Below are 26741 nucleotides of genomic sequence, written 5' to 3'. Positions count from 1 at the left end.
TCAGTAATTTTGGCCTTTAGGTTTTTCTATGAGTAATTACTGTTTTTCCAATGGCATTGATACTGTTAGAAATATCATAGCTTCCGTTACATATATATATACAGTAACAAAAGGGGAGTTTAACTTTTATTTGAGACCTATCAAGCTGTTCAAATACTTTTCCGTTCTTAAAGAAACTTAATTTAATATTGTTGTTGTGTAATAAAAAAATTTAAATATCTACTGTGTGTGGTTTTTTAAAGAAGCATTACTGCCAACGAGAATCTTTATTACATAACTGTTACTGTACAACAAAATGTATTTCAAATGAAGAGCAATTGTTGAACTACAACACAGGCAAAGTACATAGTAAATGTATGATTTTTTTTAAAGAAACGAAACACGAAACATTATCACTGATGATTACTAGGAATAGATATAATTTCCAAATAAATCTGGTCAACAAATGCAAAAACAAAACCAGAGGAAATAAACAAATGAACCCACATAAAACTAAATATGAACAATAAATTAAAATATCCTTATAGGAAGTCAAAAAAGAAAATCCACAAAAATTAGATTAGAAAGAATTTAGAAAGGAAAAAAAGAAAAGGAAAAAACTAATGATAGTTTATGAATCCTTTGCTTGAGAAGATTTATATTTTTAACAACAAACTGACGTGCCCATGAACTGACAGTCGAAAGGTGAGTGGTCAAATATGTACGACTAGAAATCCCTTTTATGATATGTACTAATGTGGAAGTACTATATGCAAATGTAAATCCCAAAACAAAAAATACTTTACATTTTTGTTGAATCAGAAAAGGCAAAGATCTCAAGTGTTTTATGAAATAAATGATACAGTAAAGCATTTTATGACATTTTAAATACCAAGATACCTTGTATTATACAAAACAAAATATTTTGGCACATTTATTATTTTTATATTCATGTGTAGGCATGTACAAAATACCATTACCTTATGTTTCAGTCATAGTACCAATTCAACAAAAGTGCAATGTTTTATAGAGGTCTCTTGGATGTAGATTTTGACAAGAAAGCAATACAACAGATGCAAAACTTAATTTGTCCAATATTCAAGTGATTCTTTTATATTTCACCTCCCCCTAAAAACTTTCTCCAACCTTTTGTTTGACTGTACAATGATCCACAAATGTGATGACCCAAACATTAAGAACATTAAAAAACACAACCAAACAAAATGCGTCTATACACAAGCATCTCTCAACAGTAGTAGTGAGCTGAACATCTCCCTACTGAAACCTGAACAACTCTTCATCACGGTGGACAAGTCAAAAGCCTTGCCCAAGGCTGCTGGGGCTTCATTCCTTCCCCTCTTCCCCTGTCCGCTGACAGGTTTAACCACTCCGCCAGTCATGGAGAATCCCAGCCTGGGTGGTGCCCCGCCGCCTGTTTTATTCCCCAACCGTCTTTACTTGTCTCCTCCGGTCTCCTGCTCCTTGGCAAGGCCTCGGATGGAAAGGTCATACACCACCTCCTCGATCTTTTTGACATCGTACTTAAGGCCATCGTAGCGCTTGCGCAGAGGGTCGTTTTTTAAGTTGAGTAAGCGAAAGCCAGAGTCCAGTTCGTTGATGAAATTTGAGATACGAAGCGGGCGTCCGTAGTCCCCTGCGGTCACGCTGTTCACCGCCAGCCTGGACTAAAAAAAAGAAAGCAAGAAATAATTTGAATTTTTTTCATGTCAAGACTATTTGATGAATTCCAGAAACATAAAAGAAACAACACATTCAAATCTTACAAGCTCGCTGGCCAAAATAAGAACTCCTGCTAGATAGTCTTCCATATCCAGATGAAATCCTTTTTCTCTGTCAACTTCAACTGCACATTTAGAGAGTTGTATTAATCTACAATAGTCTGACACAAATACACAAGATATATAATAAAGTGATTGTTACATACTGGCAAGTATTTGTGCCACTTCTTCACGTGTCACCAAAGACTCTGTTTCCAGGTACACAACAAAAGCTGAAAGGAAGGCTAGCCGCTGAAGAACAAATCTCCAGTGTTCATGATACCTAGATTAAGGTGAAAATATGAACACATTCAACACAAATACGATGACAAACATGGTTAATCATTTAAAGATAACTTTATATTATCCACACACTAACCGATAGTACTGTTCCACAGGGAACTTGTTTTTTAGCTGTCCGATGTGAGTTCTAATCGTGCAGAACAACTCTCTGGCTCTCTGACACTTGCTGGGAACTAGAGAAGGAAATTACGATTTATTATAAAAACACATTATTCAGGCAAAGACACAAAATAGCATTTTAACAGGTCTTACTGTCTTTGAAGCCACTTGGCTGATGAACACTTTGAAGAACAGTCAGAATCTCTCTTGCTGTCTGCTCAAGAACTTGGACAACTTTTCTTATGTCCTAACCAAAAACATAAAGGAATCAGCAAAGAGCTCTTACAAAACAATGTAAAACTAAGAAACAAAAGAGCAAACATTTCTAAAGATAATTTTCATTTTAATTCAGTGAGAGGGAGACTTATTATTTTAAGCGAGCATTAAAATAAGCTAAAACAACTATTAAAAATTAAGATATTTCAAAGCGTTAGATTTTTTTATAACAGATATTTTTCTAGGTCTCTTAAATGTTTTGATGGATAGAAATTGTGAATGAGGGGCTTCTGCTGTGTACAATCGGGTCGCGCAAGTTAAAATGTTGACGTCATCCACTGATCTAGATTGTGGTATCGGATTCATTTTATCATATGCAATAAAATCACAAATACCATCTGTTGAGCATCATCATAAATATTCCCCAAAAAAGCGACGTTTAAGGTCGAGGGGTTTTGCAAAAACATCAATAGGCACCGTATCAAACAAACTCTCATAAAGAATTAGGTACAAACCTCTAATAAATAATATTTTGCATATTTCTACGTTGCAAAAAATAACAGTTTACGTGTTACTGCATCTGTTTACCTCTCGGACATCTTGGTCGGCATTCAAAAAGCCTTGGATGTAGCTAAACATCTCGGTTACCGACATCTTCGGTGCTGTTTACGTGATATTATGCTGATCCAAATGTACGCTGTTACAATAATGTTTATATTTGGTAAATACTAATTTTATTTTCGTACGATAGAGACAAATAACGTTTAACTAAGCTTCAAATCTACAGCGTGCACAACACATTCGTATCAGTCCTTTTACTGTTCGTCGCATTACAATGATGTAATGATCAGAGTCAGTCCATACGGTAGCGCCCTCTACTGGCTGCTGTAGACCTGTTCTCTGAATGAATTAAGTAAATCTGTCTGTCAATCAACAACCAGTACATAACGAACACGAAAGGAGTGGTATGTAGAAAGTAAAATCACATTTAATTCTTTTCACTCTTCTTTTCAACTCACTTTATCCCAAAACTCGACTTTGCAAGATGATTGTGAACTAGTTGCGGTGTTGTGTATGGCCTCTAGGGGGCATACTGAGACGTATTGAGACAAGTATATAACAAGTATTAAACATGATGTTATCAAATGACATAAAAAAAACCTCTTAAAGATACTGCTCTATGCCATTGTCCTGTGTAGTTTTTGTCTTATAACTATCTTGTTTAAGGTCTTGAGTTATATATACCTCAAGTGATGTCTGATATATTGTATAGCCTACTTTTTGATGTGATGTGATGTGTGTGATAACTGTACTTAAACCCCTTATTCAATTTTTTTACATAAAATATGTGTGGTGTAAATTTAGTTAATTTAATGGGAGACTTCTTGCTTTTGGTCAGTGTGGGTCAAATAAAGACCATAAAGCCTTTACTGAACTCAACCAAACATTTATTAGGAATTTTGGCACTGGCACATTTTGGTTCAGTTCTGGATCAGATTTGCACTGGTATTTCCTTTTTAATGTGGAACACAGTTCAGTTTATTTAGTTGATCTATTCTGTGCCATTGGAGATTTGCAGACTAGGATTAAAAAACAATTTTATTGAGCTTATTAATGTGTTTTTCTTGAAGGACATACTCAAAGGCATCTAACAACTGGCACAGTAAGTCAGATATGTTAGCTATTTAATCAATCACTTTACTGTGTACATTTACATTTATTAATTTTGCAGACACTTTTATCCAAGGCCACTTACAAATGAGGGATTTTTTTATAGAGCTGAAATAAAGTGCAGTTTACAAGGCCATGTTTTCAAGTTGGAATAGGGGCTGTAGCTAGGAAGGGTAATTGACACTGAATAGGGGTTTTGTAAACTCCACAACAATAACATAATTTACACAAACATCACGCAGAATTCATTATGCAGGAGCGTAACAAAACAGCCCAAAATAATTGACAACAGCCTACACATTGACAATTGTATTTTGACCAACCTTTAGTTTTTAATTGACCCAACCCATATGTGACGTATACCTTAAATGATTACATAACTACAGTTATTACACGTGTGCAGCATTCCTGTTGGCATACTTTATTGAGATCCATTAAAACCAACCACAGCAACAAACAATGAGTGACACCAAATCATTTTATAAACAATCTTATAAATATTTTTTAAAGTCGTTTTTTTTACTTTTACTCATCAACCATGGTAGTTGTCAGTATTTCAACATTATGTCAACTATTTTGCTCTATTCTGCTGTTTTAAGACATTTAATTTATTCATTATTTTACATTACTCTTCTTTCACCTTTACCTTTTCCCTAATAAACAAGTCTAAACACTTAATATTTACAAAACAGAAACTGTATCTCTAGTATCGGTCTATTATGCTGTGAAAGTGAATATGTATCTCAAAACCCAGTGCGCTAGGTCCCAAACGCACATGACGCCCAACGCCCCGATCGGTTTGCGCAGCGCCGCATGAAAACGCCTCTTGAAACGCATCGTGAGACTTCCGGTGAGTGCGCGGCTTGTAAGCGGCTTTGATTGAGTTCAACGGTTGCGGCAGCGGACAGGAGCTCGTTGGACTGCCGCAGACACCGACAGCAAGCCGAGCCAAATGAACAGCCTCACTTCTCTCCCCACCGGCAATGACAGCCTCAAAATGATGCAGTATTTCGAAACGTCCTCCTCAACAGCCATGGACACGGTTTACATGAGAATATTAAGGGAGTGAATCGCTGTTACCGAGCGCTCTATTTTGTCGTGAATTGGAGCGGATCGTTAGCTTAGCTGACTAGCAGCTGATAGATTTTCAGTTTCTGCTACAGGGTGGTGTTTGCCGGAGGCCATATACCAGCGATGGGAATCCTATTTACAAAGTTGTGGAGGCTTTTTAACCATCAAGGTATGTCGAGTAGTATGTCTAAATACATATCGCTGTCATTTCATTGAACCCGTCCTAAACGCTTACGTTAGGTGAATTAGCCAACAAGCGTTTGCTAACCTAACGTACCTGCTAGTATCTTCTGAACATACCGATATTGGTTGGTTCGTTCGTATATGAAACTAAATTATGTACAAAATATTTATATTTTATGTGTAATAATCAGGTCAGATATTTGTTTACTGTCTGACTTTACGTTAAGACAATCGATAAGGCAAAAATCCGGCTTAGTTAAGGTCAGACTGGCTATTGACAGATTGCTGTCATGTCAGTTCTGTTTATGTGTTCAGAAAAGCTTGAGCGCTCCCAGTTAAAAAATACTGTTGTATTCATAAGTTTTTTTTACTGTAGTAAGTTGTATTATTATACTAATACTGTATTTACTACACTTAATGTATTGTGTAGTGTTCTATGGTATTAACTATATGTCATCAAGTGTAGTAAATACTGTAGTATACTTTAATATTTACTAAGGTGTAATAGTACAGTATATAAGTATACAGGTAAATACTATGCTACTGTATTTTGTGAGCTGATATCTGCATTTGTTGTATTGCATTTGAAAATTATTGCACAACATTGTAAGCTCTGTGACACGTATGAAAGTCACATTAAAAAGTTGAGTAATTGTATCTGATTTAAACGAATTGGGGATATGGAGGTTAAATGCTGGATTTTTCCACTGTGTGTTGACGTGGTGTAGTTGTATGCTCCCGGTCTGGTATTGATATATATTGTAACAGGTCATTGAGACGTGTCAATTATGTGAATGTGAAAGCAATTGTTATAGCAGTTGTAGTTGTTACGTAATAGCATAGCAACAATTGTTATAATACTTTTCTCCCGTGAAGATGTATTTGTGCCCCTTTCAATGTCAAATGCAACATAACCCAGTGGAAGGTTTCTCTTCAGTACTCACCTTACTCATTAGCTGAACAGATCATTGTGATATGGGTGAGCTTTGTAACATGAGAGAGTAAGGTAGGCTACTAGAGACTGATTCTGGCAGATAGGTTCAGTACCATGAGTTGAGGTCCAGTTAGTGCTTAAAGGGATACTTCACCGATTTAGCATTCAGCTTTGTATCTGTAGAAACCCGGCAGTATTACTGAATGACCATGTTTCCCTCCCTCATTTCCCCCTGAGAGGAGAGATATCTGCATTTTGGTTCTGCAAAAAAGTCCTCCGATGATGTAATATGACGATTTTTGCATCATCGGAGGACTTTTTTGCAGAACCAAAATGCAGATATCTCTCCTCTCAGGGGGAAATGATGGAGGGAAACATGGTCATTCAGTAATACTGCAGGGTTTCTACAGATACAAAGCTGAATGCTAAATCGGTGAAGTATCCCTTTAAAGGAATATTTTACCTAATGACCCAAACACGAATATGAATTCTCTACTCGCGATCGTATCTGTAAGATGTAACTGGACCATATAATGAAAGCAGTATTAAAGGTGCAATGTGTAACTTTTAGAAAAATCTAATAACAGAAATGCAATGTAATACACATAACTATTGAGAGTGAGGAGTCACGTGCCGATTTGGGCGGAGTTTGGGCCGGTCGGCCATGATGGTAGGAGACGCTGTCGGTTGCCAGAGGCAACTTCACAGAGGCGCGACTTCCAAAGCTCTTAATTTATTATTTCGGCAGGACAGAGACGATCTACAAATACGATAAAGAAAAAGGAATAAAGCAATGCAAAAAGATAAGGCGAAATAAAGGGACCTTACAGGAACAAGCTCACAAACAGCGTTGTACTGGCAAAGGTAACTTAAGTTTCTTCACACGCGTTTGTGTATTGCAGTGTTTCCCAACCCTGGTCCTCGGGCACCCCCTCCCAGAAAGTTTTAGATGTCTCCTTATTTAACACACCTGATTTAACTCATCAGCTTGTTAGGGACACATGTTTACCATTTTAGAAGGAGGCTGATGAGTCGAATCAGGTGTTTTAAATAAGGAGACATCTAAAACTTTCTGGGAGGGGGTGCCCGAGGACCAGGGTTGGGAAACACTGGTGTATTGTAATTACATTGCATTTAGCCGACACTTCTTGACCAAAGTGACAAAGTAATTAACTGCGACGGTTTCTAAACACGAGATGTCCAATGTACACAAACGTTTCCAACATGTTGTGATGTAGAATATTTAGTTGCAAGAGGTAAATGATTAAAGATTAAAGCCATTAACAGTGTGTAACACTTTACTTGAAGGGGTGTGCATAAGACTGACATAAAACCTTCATAATTATTTATGACATGACACATGTCATGAATATAAAGGATGTTTTATGCATGTTTATGACAATTGCAAGTGTCGTTCGTTCAATTATGAAATTTTTAATGCAAATATGCCATTGCTTGAGATGTCTTTGTAATGCATAATGGTCTCCATTTCGGTAACCTAAAAAGCTGTATTCCATTGCTCGTATGTTTTCCATATGTATCATGTGAGGTACTGGAGCAGTTTTTAACGCAGCAGTAACTGTGAGGCATGGTAAAGCAGTGTAGAATTGCGAAAAACTACTCTACTACGGAGCTAAGAACACACGTAAACAATCATGTTCTGCCGCCGGAATCCTGCCAACATGGCGGAAAGGGGGAGGGGCTCTGTACCATGACGACAGCTCCTCACTCTCAATACACTTACCTAAAGGATTATTAGGAACACCTGTTCAATTTCTCATTTATGCAAGGGTGTAATGGTGTGGGGTATGTTTTCTTGGCACACTTAAGGCCCCTTAGTGCCAATTGGGCATCATTGAAATGCCACGGCCTACCTGAGCATTGTTTCTGACCAAGTCCATCTTTTTATGACCACCATGTACCCATCATCTAGGCTACTTCAAGCAAGATAATGCACCATGTCACAAAGCTCGAATCATTTCAAATTGGTTTCTTGAACATGACAATGAGTTCACTGTACTAAAATGGCCCCAACAGTCACCAGATCTCAACCCAATAGAGCATCTTTGAGATGTTCGTGCCCTGGATGTGCATCCCACAAATCTCCATCAACTGCAAGATGCTATCCTATCAATATGGGCCAACATTTCTAAAGAATGCTTTCAGCACCTTGTTGAATCAATGCCACATAGAATTAAAGCAGTTCTGAAGGCGAAAGGAGATCAAACACAGTATTGGTATGGTGTTCCTAATAATACTTTAGGTGAGTGTATTATCAGTGGTGTAAAGATCTTACATAATGGACTGTTTATTACCTTAGAATGAGCCGTATTTATCTACATACACCGTGGGTCCCCTTACACGGAAGCCGCCATTTTGTGCCATCATGTTTTACAGTAGCCCTAAACGGAAAAAGTGCTCGACAAAGCGTGTTTTGTCACTACTGTATTTTGTCTTAGATGGCAACATGTTTGTCCTGTGGCGGCTAGCATAGCTTCTCTATGCGTTTCGGTGAACGGTGGACTAAGCCGTTGGTTGCAATTCACAATCTTACTGCTAGATGTCACTAAAATCTACACACTGCACCTTTTAGGAAATGTACTAAAGAAAGTCCTAAGTTAAGCTAATGTCTGCAATATCCCATTAAGAAAGCCTCGAGGGTGACAGAGGTCAAGGGTTGAAAAAAATACTAGGAATGCTCTGATTGATCGGCCGTAGATCGGTATCAGTTGATCATCACAATAAATGACTCAATCGGAAATCGTCAAATTTGCAGATCTCATGAATTGATCTTTTATTTATTTTTGTCATCATAGGGCTCCTGAATGCAGGTGCAATTTGAGACAATTTTTACATTGTTGCGAGCATTGTTACAACCCGTTGCTCATGTGCAACCTGCAAATTTGGATCTCTCTCTCTGCTTTTACAGAGATATGTATTTAATATGAGGGTGGGCTCCAGTCCTATCATGCAGTGTGACGTGTCTTCACATCCCCATCAATATATAAAAAATACAACATGTATTTCTATCAGGGACATTGCATCTTCATGACGAAAGCTTGTTATTTGCATGTGTTTTAAAGTTTTGCACCCTCACCGACACACCACAGTCATTCTGCAATAGGGCTGTGACAATACATCGCGTTCCCCATTAAAAATACCTGTCTGAAATCGATTCTGAATCGCAAGGCTCTGATTCTGTGTTTCATGCACAGCTTGTGCATGTACTGCGGCTCTGTGATCGGTGGGGGGTCCTTATCAATCTAAAACACTATGAGTTTGAGTCATTTATAATGTGCATTTAAAAAAGCAACACTCGTCAAACACAATTATTCAAACTATTTTTTTATTATCATGAAAATACCTGAAGAATCTGAAGAACAGCGGTATTAATATGCCTCTAGACATTTCCTGGAATAGTGTTTGTGATGATACTTCTTCTGTGGCGCAGGTGGGGTTTCTTCATGGGAGCGCCCTCTGGCTTTTGGATGTAGCAGCATTTCACCGTAATTCATTCGATGTAATTTATTCATTGAGAAAACATGCATTTTCTAGAAGAAAGGTTAACGGTTACAGTCATCAAAGAGCTTGCAAATCAGCTTGAAGAATCGTTATCGGTCATTAGTATCGGCCGATCATCTCAACAAAATCCTGACTGGAGCATCCCTAGTTGTGTTATTGGGTTTAGATTTTGTACCGTGTTTTGTGACACTTTATTTTTTTATTTAATGTAATGTTTTCAGATTTATAATTACTTTTGCCCTTTCATATTTTGTTTTAGAATTAATGTCTACAATAGTATTCTCTTCACTGTCAAGACACGCAAAACTGCTCGTATTCTCTTTCAGATCGGTTCATGTAATATTATTAAGATGATATAATCAGATCCTCTGTAGGAGTAATGTTCTGTGGAGGAGTTTAACCCTTTCTCCAAAGCTTTGTTTTCCTTTGGCTATTATTAATTTATTCCCCATGTCAAATGATTAGATCCTTTCACGGTGTCCTGTGCTGGTTAGGGTGAAACTTTCTAGAAATGAATGAAATTCTTTTCATTGCTCTCATTTTTTACCTGCTAGATTCTCTGCACTTAGACAAACATACTTCAGTCTTACATATTTCTTTTTTATAGTCAACTTCTTCATTAAGTAGTTTGTTGATCATTTATATTTGTCTTCCTTCCAAATTGATGTGTTTGGTTTTTTTGGTGAAGTGTTAAAAATTGTGTGTTATCAGTTTCAAAGGGACTTAGCATCTCTTCAGGATAGTTGTAATTGACTATGGATAGGTTGTTTATTTGTTATCTTCATAACCTAAACGGATGGATCTGACAATAAAAAAACTTGCACATTATCTTGAAATGGTCTCATTTGCTCTTACACTAAACAAGGTCAGTTGTCTAGTGTGGATGCTTATGCCTCATTTTCTAATGCCATTTTTATAGGTGTGTCTGAATGTGCATATGTACCTTGCAGGTGTATAGTGGTGACAACAGAGTAAACAGTCAAGCATTATAGGACATTTAGTCAAATCAAAAGACAACATGTATAATTAGGGGTGTAACGATACATCATGCGATTCTGGTTGCTATGCTTCTCAATGAATTATAGTGAAGTGCTGCTACGTCCGGGGGCCGGAGGGCGCTCTAGTGCGGAAGCTCAGTATGCGCAATAGAAGTACCACCATTACACAGGCAGCTCCAGGAAATGTATAAGCATATTTATTTTAGGGCTGTCACTTTTTATTCGATAAATATCGACCAACATGAACTTAACGTGCATGTCAAGATAGAATTATAGTTTGTATATAAAATGACATATTATTGTTTATAGTGTTAAATATTATAGCAGAATAAAAAGCTTGTGTTAATACGTTCACATTATGAAATTAGCATGGATGAAGATACTTTCATCATTTTTACAACGCAATGTAAACTTATTATTAAACAACAACAGCATTTGTCTTGTAAACGGATTTCAAATGATCATGTGCTGACTCTCGCGCGTCACACAGACGACAGAGTCAAGTGAGATCTGCTTAACTTAGCGGTAAGTTTCATTTCATCTCAAATATCAAATGGTTTGTGCTAGGGGTGCACCGAAATTTCGGTCGCCGAAAATTTCGGCCGAAAATGGCATTATCGGTTTCGGGCCGAAATAAAAAATCCAGCCGAAAATGTAAACCGAAAATGAATGTCAACCGCGCCCCTTTCATCTGTGCGCTAGCGCTTGGGTTTCACTCAGCCTCACGGTGATCAGTCGTCTCCCACCCCTCCCCTTCGTGCTCAAGCAGGTTTCACTCAGGGTCCAGCTGTTTGCACGCGTCTGCAAAGATTAAGAATGTCTTGATGTGTAAACTTTAGAGAGAGTCGCGCTATGTGTCTCTTACTGTAATCCATTAACGTACATTTGGCGAATAAAGCAATGAAACACAACGTAACGTTTTTATGTGGAGCGACTGTTGCGCTGTTTGGGATTCACCATCAGTCTCTGTATATGCATGCGTTTAAGTGCCCTTAAAGCCGAAAGTATACTAGGGACGTCCGCGTATGCGCGCCATCATTTTCGTCATCAGGCAGCCCAAAATTTGAGACCGCACGGACAGTGCGCGTACAGTCCGCGTACAACATCGCATGCGCATGATAAATATAAATATTTATACAGGACACTCCACTACAAACAATTATACAAAGGAAATAGACAGCATTTGCACACATACTATCGTTTTTCTTCTTTAATTTTATTTCATCCATAAACAGAAAGCTGTGGAGCATGTTTGTTACCATATTGTTTGATTCCTGTTCTTTGTTGTCTTCTTGTTTGTTCTAAACTGTGCAATGGTGGATCGGTTTCTTTTCTTCACCTATCCTAATGTTTTAATGTACTGTAAATGTCTCCAAATCAGTGCTGCACTAGAGTAATAATTTGAATAGAGACGCGTTTAAAAAAAAACAAGCAAACATAAATTCTCTCTGTTATTGACAGGGCACATATAAACAAAATTCTCTCCACAGTATTCTTTTTCTAATAAAAACATTTGTTTATGTCTGTATAGATTACAGTCAGATTAACCTACTGAAGTCTGTGTCATTAATGTTGATCAAACAACCCATGACAAAGAGACAAATAGCTCTAAAAAATAATAATATATTTAATTTATTGTGTTATGATTAATTTAATTTGATTTCTGTACCTAATGCTTATTTCAGACCTTATTAATGTACAACTTTGTTCTCTTTTATAAATGTTTGCAATTTCTTTATTGTTTATTAGATTTTTCCCACCTGCTTTTTGCTGATATGAAAAATAATCTGATCTGTGCCTCAAAAACTGTAATGTGATCCGAACTGTGAGTTTTTTTTTATCCGTCACACACCCCTAGTAAAGTTAGCACACAGTGATAGCCATAAATGCAATTGTACTAATAATTGGTATAATAATTTATTTCGGTGTTTCGGTTTCGGTTTTTCGGCCTTGGTTTCCTTTTTTCGGTTTTCGGTTTCGGCCAAGAATTTTCATTTCGGTGCATCACTAGTTTGTGCTCTTTATCATTAAAAACGGTCAAGCAAACAACACGCGCAGAGATAATGTACTTGTAAATGAACGCACAAACGCGCGCGATGTATGTGTGCTTGAGATTCTTTCTCACAAACACGCTCAAGTGCGGAATATGTGTGCTTGTCAATGATGGGCATTAAGTTTTCCGCAGAAATCTGCAGGCGCGGATTTAAGTTGTTATTCATAAGTGGGGTTTTTTTGTTTTTGTTTTTTGAAGCGCGCGGGGGGCACCTGGATATTTAAATATATTCGATACATTGCATGATATTTGATATCCGTTCGAATTAGATTTTTCTCAAAACTGACAGCCCTAATTTATATTGCTGTTTTTAAAACCTTTTCAGGTCTTTTTATGATAATAAAGAATATTTATAATGATTATGTTTAATAATGCATGTTATAAACCATTCAAACTGTGATTTTTGGATTGATAAGGACTTCCTACTGATTAAAGAGCCATAGTACATGAAAGAGCTGTGCATAATATCACCTTTGTGATTCAGAATTTAAATTAACGATCAATCAATCGAATAATCGTTAACAGTAATAGTGCAATAAGCTATTACAGCAGTGGCATATAGCCAATAACATAAAAGTGTGCATAAAAACGCCAGCTTCCTCACGCGAATTAAAAGATTTTATTTTGTCTAAATAATATGCTAGTGGGATTGTAAAATGAGTCAATGTAGTTGGTGCTTTGATAAAAATCATCAATTTAATCTCGTAACGAAATATAATGACTAATAGACACAGTAACTCCGCCTCATAACGGTCGCATGCATCCATGACAAAATAAAAGTTTCATAATCATCAAGTGTTATTTTTCTAGTTGTTCACCTCGCTTTCTGAGTCGTCGATACACCGCTTGTTGTAATTATATCCAAGAAGCACACGAAAGGGCACTTTTCCCGTCGTTACCTCAGCTTTAGACCTGCGGCATACTTTCAGCAAAGATGCTTATGTTATGAAGACTTCAACCTTCCATTAGAAAACCCGCAACAGTGTTTAGCGTGTAGCGCCTCAGCCAGTCATGATGATGATCAATGATATATGTTGCGGGAGTTTAGAGTGTAACGACAGTCAGTTACAGTTTACATTTAACAGTTTCTTGCCAGAATTTAAGTTTTTCATTTTAATCTGTTTATTAAAAACGGCGTCTGGACGCCTTCCCTGTGTAAAGCAGCGTTAGCAGCGCTGCTATGCTAATCTTGCAGACCCTGAAGAGGGTCTTTGCTTTCAGTATCCTAACTGTGTTTAGATTTTCGGCATCGGACCCTCTCAGATCCTCTGCGGATGCAATTTTGTTACGTTAGCAGCCAGCCTCGTCTCGAATGAGGACAAAAAGCCCTAGTGTGTGTTTGGCATCGAGCATCATTGTGATCATGGCTAGTTTAACTTCTTCGCGCTTGGTTAGTTTTTTCACCAGCTGTGTATGTGCTTTGCGCAGGCGCCATTCACACGTGCTTGCTTTTTCGACATTCGTTAAGTTTTATCGATTTAATTCTTATCAACAATTAATCGAAGATTGATTGTTAACATCCCTAAATCAGACCCAATAATTTTTATTTTCTCTCTTCCTCATTTGCGGTGTTCCGCTGTCACTCGCGTGACGTGTAACAAGGCGGCAGACCTAAACACATGCTGCGTCCGAAACCGCCTACTTCCATACTATATAGTAGGCGAAAAGCAGTAGGCGAGTAGTATGTCCGAATACATAGTATACGAAAAACAGTATGCGAAAAGTAGCCGGATGACCTACTACTTCCGTTTAGATTTTGCAGTGTGCATATGATGGACACATCACTATCCCATGATGCCCCGGGAGAGGAGGTAGACGATGTGTCGGCTGTATTCGCGCTGGAATGACATGACGTGATGACGACGTATGTCATGTGATGTAGCAACATGGCAGATGTAGTATGTCCAAATCTCATTCATACTACCAGGATTCATACTACACGGTTTTAACGGTAAGTAAGTAGGTACTTCATCTCATTCAGTACCAAGAGTCCAAGAGGGCGCACTGGAGTCATATTTTGGGACAGACTCGAGCGTCATACTGGAAATAGGAAGAGAAGTTGTCCATCAGTGTGAACTCCTTCCTTCCGTCATCTGATTGGTCTGATTGCTCTTTCACAAGGACTTCTGGGTTGGTAAAGTGCATGAAGCCTGCTGTAGTGTGCGCTCCGCCGAAGACCGCGTCAAGGGTGCAAAGGGGGCGGTGATGAGCACGCTTTGGAGCACAAAAATGACAGATAGGACAACCTACAGACTCGTAGACTAAGCGAGCATGCGCAATTTAAGGCCACCAGATCGAAAGTCCACATGAAGTGCACCAATTGGGACAGGGCCTTTGTGGATTTTGAGCGGCAATTTTTACACAAAGCAAAGAAACAACAAGCGCCATTGCGGAAAATCCTGATGTCGATGGAGAGAGTGACGATGCAACAATATTGGTTCCGAAACAAAGGCAAGGAAATACCTCTGGACGTTTCTCAATCGGAAGGCTGCAGCCTCCCGAGGTCGCATATCTGCGCTGCCCGATGAAACTTCTGTATGTCCAAAACAGTTACTTTTCAGGAAGTGAAAAAAACACAGTATTTCAAAAGCAGTTGAATGTAGCGTTGTCATACTTGGTACGGCATCTTTACATGTAACAATATTCTTGCCAGTGTAATGAAATAATCCACATTTCACCAAAATTGAGTTTATATGGACATACGTGCATATTTTACAGTAACTGTGGTCGATACGCATTCTTCCGATCATTAATTAGAATGGCCAAGTTGCATTTTATATTGACAGATGAATACGCTCAGTTTATTAAATAGCCTTTATCTTAGTTTATTAAATATGCTTAGTTTATTTAATATTAATTATACATTTATTAAATGTCTCTTGCAAACTATGAAGGGACAATGGTATCAATACACTGACATGGTAATGCTAGACAGCAGGGGCGTCAGTTTGTGTTGAAAAGTGCTGGGGACAAAACATCAGATAAAAAACATTACTGCAGGACGGGAAAAATATTGAATAACGGCGCATCAAAAATGGGCAAAGAAAATACTCAGCATAAAACCCTCAACAATGTTGACTGCACACATGTAACAGTCCCTGCAACACCAGCTCAACCGAACAGTGCCAAAGCACCATACCGTAGAAAACAGCAGCACGTTTAGTCAAAGATTACAATGAATTTTATAACATATGTAAAAGAAAACACACCATAAGCATACAACGCAACAAATGTGACCCTGGACCACAAAACCAGTCTTAAGCATCGCTTGATTTTTCAGAACATTTTAACCAAATGCTTTCAAAAAGTGGTGGAATGTCCCCAGCGTTCCCAGTGTAAATAACAACTATGCTAGACAGATACTTTGTTTGCACAGTCCTACCATAATTTTGTCACTCCTAGACGTACGTCTGGCGTCAGGGGGAAACGTTTATCTTGATGAAGGAAAGTCATTGTCTCACCAGGCTATGTTTATTCGGCTATCCAGTACTGAGCTTCTATGAAACTTCACGAGACCGGCGAGATGCTTCACAGGCGGGAGATACGCGGCGTGATTGACAGCTTTGACACCAAATGGATATACGTGAAAATCAGATGACATGATTTCACAACTTTTCATTGGCCATTTAGATATGTGAAGCATACTGTATACGAAAAGGAACCTGGACATTCAATTTGTCGAAAAATCTAAAAATCTGCAAAATGGACATACATGGTTTTCATCGGACAGCGACGATATGCAGGCTGCATACGTCATCAAGCCTGGTTTATTTAAGTTAACTGAGCATAACATTCGCAAGTAGGGATGTCCCGATCCGATATGCTGGATCGGTATCGGGTCCGATCCGGGCTTTTTGGCTGGATCGGACATCGGATCGAGGACCGAGAACATGACCGATCCAACTCCGATATGTGCGTTAGCGTGGTTGTTACTGACAAGCTATTAAAAGGACAACGTATTATAAAAGCACCATAAACGTTTATGCACTATATTTAAAGTTTTTAAATACACGCAATAGCTTCATGTGAAGGGACAAACGCACATTTAAAGATCTTTAAGTTTACAGAAACACTGTACTGTAACTTACTCGCAAACTGAGTTAATAATCCACTGGTAAAGCGGACGGATGAAACGCGTCATTCAAACACGCAAACACAAGATAACTGCAGGCTTTTTAAAGACCTGATTTTATAAAGTCTCAGTAAGCCGCCGAATGGATGCAATTCACTTTGTCTTGAGCACACAACGCAACTATTCTCTTTGTGTTTTAACAGTTATAAACTTTCCATTGCGGTGCGAGGATTCCCATGAAAGGTTGCTTCAAGGGCATCATTTCTGCACCCAGAAAGCCCATAAGCAACCAGAAAGCCCAGTATATGACTTAGGCGCATCAATTCTGCACCCGTAATGTACATAAAAAGTCCGGTAAAGCGCATAATTCCCAAAATAACCATCTGCACACCAAAGCTTTTTTACTATGACAGTTTTAAGCAATTAAGAAAAATTATTTAGCATACTTAATTGATCAAACGTACCTATTATATGTTCACCTAAACACTGTAATGATTAATATTTACTAATGTTTCTTGTAACTTGTAAATCATTTTAAATAATTGATTTTAACATTTAAAATGATGCTAGATGTAGCAAAAAGCACTACACATTAATTACAACAGTATCGGGCAGATATCGGTATCGGCTGATATACGGAATTCTGGTATCGGAATCGGATCGGAAATGAAAAAGTGGGATCGGGACATCCCTATTCGCAAGTAATAAACATACTACAAAAATTTACGATTAACTAAGAATAACAGTTAACTTTATAATTGTTACTATTCTAAAATAAGATAAAATGATGACATATAGACAGTTTCAGCAGTAACAACATAAACAAGCGGCTCTGCTAAGAATAAATAACAACAAAGTTCTTTAAACATAGTTTATTTATATAACAAGCACAAAAACAACACATAGATTACCTAGGAAACCAAAACATTTGTTATTTTCGACGAGGCATTTGTTCAAGAGATCAGTTTAGCAAATAGTCAGACCATTAAAAAAAATGAAACCGGAAGTAAGGTTTGGATCCAGACGTGTATCACGTGCGTCCAATGAAACCGTCTATACAGGTTAGAAATGCGACCTCCGAAGGCTTGAGAAACGGGCTCTGTATCACTGCCACGTTTTTTAGAACGGGGAAAACATTGTAACACACCGGTGTTCCCCCGGAAGCCTCAAAATGTTGTCCGTTTAGTGTTTTAAACGTTTTGTGTTTTAAAAGTGTTGAGGTTGGCCAGTTTGAGTGTACAAAAAGCACAAGTGCTATTTATTTTAATTCTTTTTATTTATTTATGTCAACATTCTATTGTTTATGTTTAACAGCTAACACATTTTAAGTTACTCATGTTAAAGTCGCAATGAAATTGAAATGAAAAACTATATATATATATATATATATATATATATATATATATATATATATATATATATATATATATATATATATATATATATATATGGTATTATTAACAAATGACTTATCTGTGAGCTTCATTATTTAAAAAAAATTTGTGTGAGCTCATATTCTTTCATCAAAAACGAAAATCTCCTCCCCTCCTCAAAACGATCTCTCTTCACTTCCGGTTATATGGTATGGCAGGTGGGCAAACGATCCAATCAGATCTCAATGGACAAATTCAAATCCAGCCCTGCCTTATTTCATTCCAGAAGCCGTTTCATTTGGATATACGTCACTGCGGGGAAAATAAGGCAATCGCTACTTCTGTTTCATGGCGACTTTAAGGGGTCTAAAATAAGGAAAAGAGACTTTCTTATAACTGTTATAAGTCCTGTGTAGCACATTTTTTACCTGAGTGCAATAAATGATTTTGTTGAAAAAATGAGAATCGTGATCTTATTTCCCATGGAGAAAAATCATGATTCACATTTTTGCAAGAATGATGCAGCCCTATCAGACAGGTATTATTAGTGTGTATCGTGAATTATCATTACACCCTTATGTATCATATTAAACCAGACTTGCCTTTCTAACTTGGATTAAAATCGCCTCTTAAAGAAGTAGGGCTGGGTATTGTGACCGATTTGAATCCTTATACATAGAATTGTATAAGCAAAATAATTGACTCTGGTCCTTTGAATTATGTAAAAAATAATTGATGACGGGCCATTGAACTATTAGAAAATAATGCTCACCAAGGTGGTAATGCGGCACGACACAAACAGAGTGTGGATTTGCAGACACACGAACAGAGATTGGTAAATGGTAAATGGACTGCATTTATGTAGCGCTTTTAACAGACCTATGGCCATCCAAAGCGCTTTACAATTTGCCTCACATTCACCCATTCACTCCCACATTCAAACACCGACGGCGGTGTCAGCCATGCAAGGCGCCAGCCAGCTCGTCGGGAGCAGCTGGGGTTAGGTGTCTTGCTCAAGGACACCTCGACACTTGGTCCGGTGGAGCCGGGGATTGAACCACCAACCTTCCGGTTTGTAGACAACCTACATAAACCACTGAGCCACTGCCGCCCTAGTTAGATTGTACAGGGAATAATAAAACGGACGGATTTAGACACATAAACTTAAAAACTGCAGTGTACTGAGTGTATTGGGCCGTGGTATCACTGTATGTATAATGTATATAGGCTATTTGATTTTCATTCGCTTTTTTTTCAAACCTTCCCAAACAGCATGTGAGTAGCGCATTGGATTCTGTTGAACGTTTTTGCTTAAATAATATTTCATTTCTGAAACACATGCAAATTATAAACTTTCGTTACAATGTAGCACTAGTCGCTTTCCTGAGCATCGTTCATGTTTGCCACGGGCCATCAGACTATACAAGCCCTGCCTGAAATAAAGCATGCACATTAAGAATCGATTTAGGGATTTCCAAATCAATATTCTTAAAACCCAGCCCTGAAAAGTAAAGAAAATTATATAAGAACAGGAGTGAAAGACACTTCTAAATTCATCTAAATAAGGTACAAAACCTCATCCTAGTTGGGCCTTTTTGTGGTCAGTGGAGAGCACAAGAATGATGGCTATTTTGAATGTGTCTGTCAGTTAAATAAAGTAAGATTTTGCATTACCTGTTTATTTGCCTATTTTGTATTGTTATACTTCAAAAGGTGAAGTCGTGTCCCAGATATTTTTGCTATTGTTGGAACTACTCGGCCATTGCAACACACCCTGTAGGTGTTTAAACCTCACCTTGTTTGTAATACCTTTGACGTTTTTGCAGGTGCAAACACTGTGTCTTGCGTGGCACTTTCTCGCACCTGGATTTTTGTTTATTTTCACTCGATCACAGCTAATAATTCAGCTGAAATAAGTCAATAAGTGAAATGTGGAGATAAAGCTACATACACGTACAGAAGCTCTTCTGGTTTCATTAGTCTCCATCCAGTTTTGTCTTTAAAGACAGTTATCCCACAACTTTTTCTGTGTGGGCTTTTTAAAATTTGCTCATTTGCTTTTAGGTACTTTTATGTAGTTGTTGACCAAATTGGGGGGTTTTATGATGACGATACTGAAAATGCAGTGTGGCTGATTCCTGTAATATGAGGCAGATATAAGCTAAATGTTATTGCAAATGTAGAGTATTTAATAAGTCATAACTATATTCCTGTTTTTCTCCAGAGCACAAAGTTATTATTGTTGGCCTGGACAATGCAGGAAAGACCACCATACTTTATCAGTTGTAAGTATTACGTTTAGTTTCAGTCCAGGCAGTCTATTCTGCTTCAGTTAAAATAACAGTGGCAGCCGGTGACTTCTTTATTCGAGGGCGCACGATGCGGAGTTCGTCACAACAAGTATGTTGCCCGTCATGTGTGTGGTTTGTAATTTCAAAATATGTGTCGAGTGATCCTATGTGTATCATGTGTCTTGTCAAAATAAGTGCCTGCTACAGATACGTCTAAAGGGTTTATGATAAAAGAGACACTCGCGTTTGCCATATACTCGCATAATCTCATGCGTAATCAGAGTTTACTGTTAAGGGAGTGTCTTGCGTGTATTTTGTGAACGTGAGCGTCTCTTTTGTCATAAACGTTTTTGACGCGTGTGCATCAGGCACTTATCCTGACAAAACACATGATGCACATGGTTCACATGACGCAAACAAACACATATTTTGAAAAAACGTGCAACACACGACACTCCGAACACTTCAATTTTGAATTTGCGCCCCTCGGAAGAGTAGTCACGAGCCGCCACAGGTGTGTTTACATCAGGCTGCTGTTGTTGCATATGTTTACACTGTTCTGATCTCCAGCTCGATGAATGAGGTGGTGCACACTTCACCTACCATAGGCAGCAATGTGGAAGAGATTGTGGTCAACAATACACATTTCCTTATGTGGGACATTGGAGGACAGGAATCTCTGCGTTCATCTTGGAACACCTATTACACCAACACAGAGGTAGACTTTCTGTGCATGTCGTGTCTCTATTTCTTTAATGTACAGTAATGGGAATATCTCAGTAAATGTTTCTGCTGTGTAGTTTGTGATCGTGGTGGTGGACAGCACAGACAGAGAGAGGATCTCAGTGACCAAAGAGGAGCTCTACAGGATGTTAGCTCACGAGGTCAGTATATGCAGTGCCAAAAGAGCACAAAAAAAACATTTAAATATAATAATTTATGCATATGTGTAATATTAAAGATAGAATATGTGCAATTTAAAGCTAATTTTATGATTTTTTTAAGCGCTCTCTAAGTCCAAAAAAGTAACGAGACACTAAATCTGCTGTTTACAGCATAGATATGTATATAAAGGCTAGATGGCTCAAGGCGGAGTCCCTAACGGCATCACCTGGCGGCCATCTTACGACAGGGCGCTCGCTCACTCGTAGCATTGAGTTTAATGGTGCAGGTACTTTTAAATGACCATAACTTGCTCAATTTTCTACCGATTTTCAAACGGCTATAATTCTGGATGCTTTAACATGTTTCATGAATTTATTTTTTATTTTTAGTATAGGTATGTAGTGTCATAGGTACATCTTTGACGTTTATAACAAACCAAACCGTTTGAAAATCGGTAAAAAATTAAGCAAGTTATGGTCATTTAAAAGTACCTGCATCATTAAAACTCAATGCTACGAGTGAGCGAGCGCCCTGTCGTAAGATGGCCGCCAAAATGCGGACGTTGCACTCAATTGGCCAGCAGCGCGGACGAGCCATCTAGCCTTTATATACATATCTATGGTTTACAGCAGTGTGCCCCTTGCATGCCTGTCTGGTTTTCTCTTCTGCTAAATGTGTTATTCTGCTCACTTCCCGTTTTCTTATTTTAGGATCTGAAAAAAGCAGGTTTATTGATTTTTGCCAACAAACAAGATGTGAAGGGTTGTATGACTGTTGCGGAGATTTCCCAGAGTCTACAGCTCACCTCCGTGAAAGACCATCAGTGGCACATCCAGGCCTGTTGTGCCCTCACTGGGGAGGGGTAAGAAAACTTGTACATTGTTTGAAACAGAGACCTAGTTGAATGTTAATTGCTATCTGTTATGTACTTCATAATTACTCATACATGGACTGTCTAAAAGCTTGGCACAATATAGAAAATGATAAAAGGGCATCAGTAAAAGGGATCTAAAAGTTGCGTAGGCAGCAATTGCTGACAGACTAACGCTGACTCGGCCTTGTGCTTCCAGTCCACACTTGTCAAGTGTCTTTGAGCATTTTACTGTAACGTTGCAGCACAGTATCTTTAATAACGATACATTTCTTGCCTCGTACATGAATATCAGCTGACGTCACTCACGTCTCAAACTTGTCTTCCACCATTTTGAGTACCTGAAGTGGTTGCAAAAGAACTAGAAGCTATGCCTTCAATATGTTGTGAGCATCAAAATCGCTATTTTTACAACACTAAGAAGGCTCGACACAACATGATACTTTGCTCAAAGTATCACCTGTGTCTCTGCACGTGAACTCGAGCATTGGGTGCATTGTTTGTGTGCACGGAGTTTGCTGGAGGGAAGGTTTTGAACGGCTGACTTTGGTTGTTTTGGTGTCCGCTCGCCGCCATCTTGCCAGTCAAGAGGTATCGATCTCCGAATGCTACGTAAGGATGGATAGCTCCTAAAGCATAGTTCCATATAAATGCACAGATAATTCGTTGTTTTGTCACAAGTGAAAAACAACATTGACCTCTAGTTGAAAAAGGAGCCTCATGTGAGATTCATTCATTCGCATTCGGAGATCGATTCTTTATGTCTGGCAAAGATGACGAGCGGAAACCATAACAGGCAAAGTCAGTTGTACAAAACCTTTCTTTTTAGTAAACTCTGTGTAAACAAACATGTTCTCAATGCTCGCGTTCATGTGTAGAGATCCAGGTGATACTTCAAGGAAAGTTTCATGTTGTGTCGCGCCTTCTTAGTGTTGTAAAAATATTTGTAGTTCAGTAGCAGCAGACAGCAGCTGGAAGAATGCATCAGGGATCGAGTGGGCATCACACCCTAACCAAGATATTATTTTTTTAAGTAGCGTTTCTTTTTTTTTATGACAGTCAAGGTGCGAAATGTTGTCTTTCGTAGCCATTTCCCGTATCCGTAAGAATCGTAGACAGTAAAAGATAAGAAATCTGTAAATCGTAGCAAGCTGGCCAATGCTTGTCAGTAGCCTACTGGTACTCGGTAGGTACTCAAGATGGCGGCAGGCAACTGGAATGACGTAAAAGGTCACGTGACTGATATTCATCAATAGATTGTGGAGCCATTACACTTGTATTTATTAATTACCAGTAAACGCATCACAATGTCTTTCTTTGAGTAAGAAAGAAAAGTATTATTGTTAAGTGCTAATGCTGAATGTCTCTTTCCTGTGCACAGGCTTTGCCAGGGTCTTGAGTGGATGATGTCACGGCTGCGAGTAAGATGACCTCTGACCTCAGATAGCAGTGTGCTCTCTGTCTCTTTCCTACCGGACGTGGAGGCCGGTTGTCGCTCACTGTGAAGGTGACTCAGCGACGTCACCAGAACTGGATTAATTTATTACAGATCACTGAGTACTGTGAACAAACAATCCGCAACTAACTAACTAAAATGTGTCAGGTTTGCAAAACGGCAGAAACTTGATTCGTTGTTGTTGTCTTTTTTTTGCACGGATGACCATTAAAACAGTCGAATAAGGCAGCACAGATCTTGGACTAAGAGGACTTGTCTCTAGTTAAACAAATCTTTGCCTAGAGTGGCCTTGCTGCTTTGCCTGAATACCTGACATGGTGTTGCCCCTGGTGTATGTACAGTCCAGTATTTTCATTAACCTTGTGCCTGCACCCGACACTCTGCCTCTTGTGAGCTGAGGAGACAAGATACCATGCAAGGGGAGACTGCACTCATGTAAAATACAATTAAATAAAGTGTTTTTATCTGTCATGATGAAAGTTTCACACTTTAATTTTCTACTGAATTTACTTTTGTTACCTCTAGGGGGCGACAGGTGGTTTGCAAGAGCAGCAGCACATAATAATTGTTCGAGACTTCATTTATTCTGAAAGAGAAAGCTGTTATAATATTTAAAAAAACAAAAAACAAATGAGAAGTGAATTTTCACACTTCAGAGATGTTTACAATTAATCTGGATGAAGCATTTATGCTAAAATTATTATAGTGTTTCACATTGTATGTTACATGCAGACATACTAATGTCAGTTTTAATACCTCAGGCTTTTATTTAAAAAAATTATGCAGGTGTAAATTAATTTTAAGTATGTAAACCGATAATAATGCATAAAATAATAAAATGGTTATTTGTATTCATAAAACAAATAGTTCTGGACTAAGCTGGTTTGTCGGTAGCCATGGTTCATTCATGATAAATCACAGAAGTTAGCTTCACTGCTCAGAACCCGTAGCCAATTATTATTTCAGATTAACCTTCTGTTACTGCTTACATGTAGGGCACAAGACTTAATGGATGATGCATTAATTATTAAAAATAAAATAAAAATAGTGTTCCTAATATTTGTTTTGGAGAAGCAACCTTAATGCATAATTAAAGTGAAGTATTTTAACATGTTTTTCCTGTTTAATGTGCAGATAAAAATGTGCATTATTAAGTGGGAACAATATATATTTTCTTTCTTTGAATTTGGTGGTATCAGTGACATACACACTTTAAAATATAAGATCATGTATTTGTTAACCCTCATAAGGCCCTATTTTCCTGTATACGTTAGAGTTCCCTGAGGGGAAAAAAGACCCACAAATGAAAAGGGTGATTACAAAAATATATACATTTTTAATTATACAAATAATATGTCTTTTTTTTGTTTACTTCCCATCTATACAATAATGCTGTTTTGGGAGATATGAAGTACTTTTGTACCTGTTTACCACTTAATTCCTCAACTACACCATTAGCTTGCCTGTAAAATATCAAATTTTTATGAAAAATTCACAAATTATTATCTAAATTTGATTTAAATTGTTTTTAGATATTGTTCTAGATGTTATGTGTTGAATTCGACCATTTGGTGTTTAGGAAAAAACAGTTTTATGGTTACAGATTAGGAAATAAAATCTTTTTGACCAGCAGATGCCCATAGAGACACATTCATTTTACTGGATGTGGCCAACTGCTTAACATCACTACTTTAGTGAAACGTTTTGTGAATTTATCTTTATATAAACATTAGAAAGGACATTAAAAATAAATATTTCAAATAGTATAGCTTTTTTGTAGTTTTTGATGCATTTAGAAATGTTTTTACAAAATGTCACAGAAATTTTACTAAATGCAAGGGTGTTTGTGTGTGTGCGTGCGTGTTTGTGACTTTGTCTCTTTGTGTGTGTGTGTGTGTGTGTGTGTGTGTGTCTTTATGTGTGTGTAAGTTTTACTGTGTGTGTGTGTGTGGGCATTTTACATCTTTATTTTGCATCTGTGGCTGTTTTTTTTTTTGCCAAATTCTGTAAAAAATGCTCTCTGTGGCAGTCATACCTTTGTGTGTGTGTGTGTGTGTGTGTGTGTGTGTGTGTATTTTCTATATTGCATTTGTGCTCTAGTACCAGGCCAACCTTTCTGTGTCAAAATTTTCAGATTATTTTGGATGCACTGATTTTATTTGAAGAATAACAAGAATTTTTTTTTTGCATTTCCCATTCATTTCAATTGGGGTCATTTGTACCCCCAAAGGGCCCCTTTTGGTGATTTATTTACACCTTTTTAGAACGACCGAATCAAGCCCAGTTTTTATATGATCTTAACAGATAATCTAGAAAAGTCACAAAATCTTATTCCACTGAGATGAAGGGAACCATGTTTTTTAACTAAATAAAAGTGGCTTGGGGGTAAGATTGACCCCAAGGGACTTATTAGGGTTAAATGTGTTTATTTTATTTTATTTACTTAGTGTGATATATTCTTTTTATTCATCTTTGCTCCCTTAGCTGTGATATCATGGAGCTGTTACAATCTGAGTGTATAATCCTTGACATTTGATCGACTTTTCTCCGGGAACGTTCTTCAAAGGATGATCTCATGTAGATCTGCAGTGCCTATTAATGAAGGATGAGACACAACTATATTTACAGTTGTTTTGGATCTGTTTGTAGATGGGACAACACTGTGGGGTTGTAAGTACTCATAAGCTCTTAGTTTGCTAGTTATGTGATAGTACACACTGCACCTTTTTGACAATATTCAACAATGTTACATACATTAAAGTTGGAAAGTCATCGCTACACAAACTTTTCCCTTATTTCTGGTATGTGCAGTTATTTCTGCTTCACTTTATAATTCCTGATAAATATTGTCCTCTGTCACAGGATCTGTGGTCAGCCCCTGCAGTGTGATAGAATGTTGTTGTTTTCCAGAGTGAGCAATGTTGTTTTATTTAAACAGAGTGTCATCCAAGGTGTGTTAATACCCATCCTCAGCTGTTCAGACCAG

The 26741-nt window shown here is 37.9% G+C and overlaps 2 protein-coding genes across 2 annotated transcripts; one reads left to right on the top strand and one right to left on the bottom strand.

Annotated features, from left to right (window-relative positions):
- Positions 1-251: 251 nt before the first annotated feature.
- Positions 252-3241, bottom strand: tsn (translin). Its single transcript, XM_055214666.2, has 6 exons — positions 2964-3241; positions 2313-2406; positions 2137-2233; positions 1925-2040; positions 1764-1843; positions 252-1664 (listed from the first exon to the last, which is right to left on the bottom strand). Exons 1-6 carry the CDS (start codon positions 3027-3029, stop codon positions 1434-1436), a joined length of 684 nt encoding a protein of 227 aa, XP_055070641.1. The 5' UTR covers positions 3030-3241; the 3' UTR covers positions 252-1433.
- Positions 3242-4861: 1620 nt separating this feature from the next.
- Positions 4862-24234, top strand: arl5a (ADP-ribosylation factor-like 5A). Its single transcript, XM_055215698.2, has 6 exons — positions 4862-5286; positions 20477-20537; positions 21114-21261; positions 21344-21427; positions 22139-22290; positions 23681-24234. The coding sequence occupies exons 1-6, from the start codon at positions 5241-5243 to the stop codon at positions 23727-23729; spliced, it is 540 nt and encodes a 179-aa protein (XP_055071673.1). The 5' UTR covers positions 4862-5240; the 3' UTR covers positions 23730-24234.
- Positions 24235-26741: the final 2507 nt, after the last annotated feature.

Source organism: Misgurnus anguillicaudatus, chromosome 17, assembly GCF_027580225.2.
Source record: "Misgurnus anguillicaudatus chromosome 17, ASM2758022v2, whole genome shotgun sequence".
Classification (NCBI taxonomy): Eukaryota; Metazoa; Chordata; class Actinopteri; order Cypriniformes; family Cobitidae; genus Misgurnus; species Misgurnus anguillicaudatus.
Note: the sequence above shows the minus strand (reverse complement) of the source record. Positions and strands in the feature narration are given on the sequence as shown.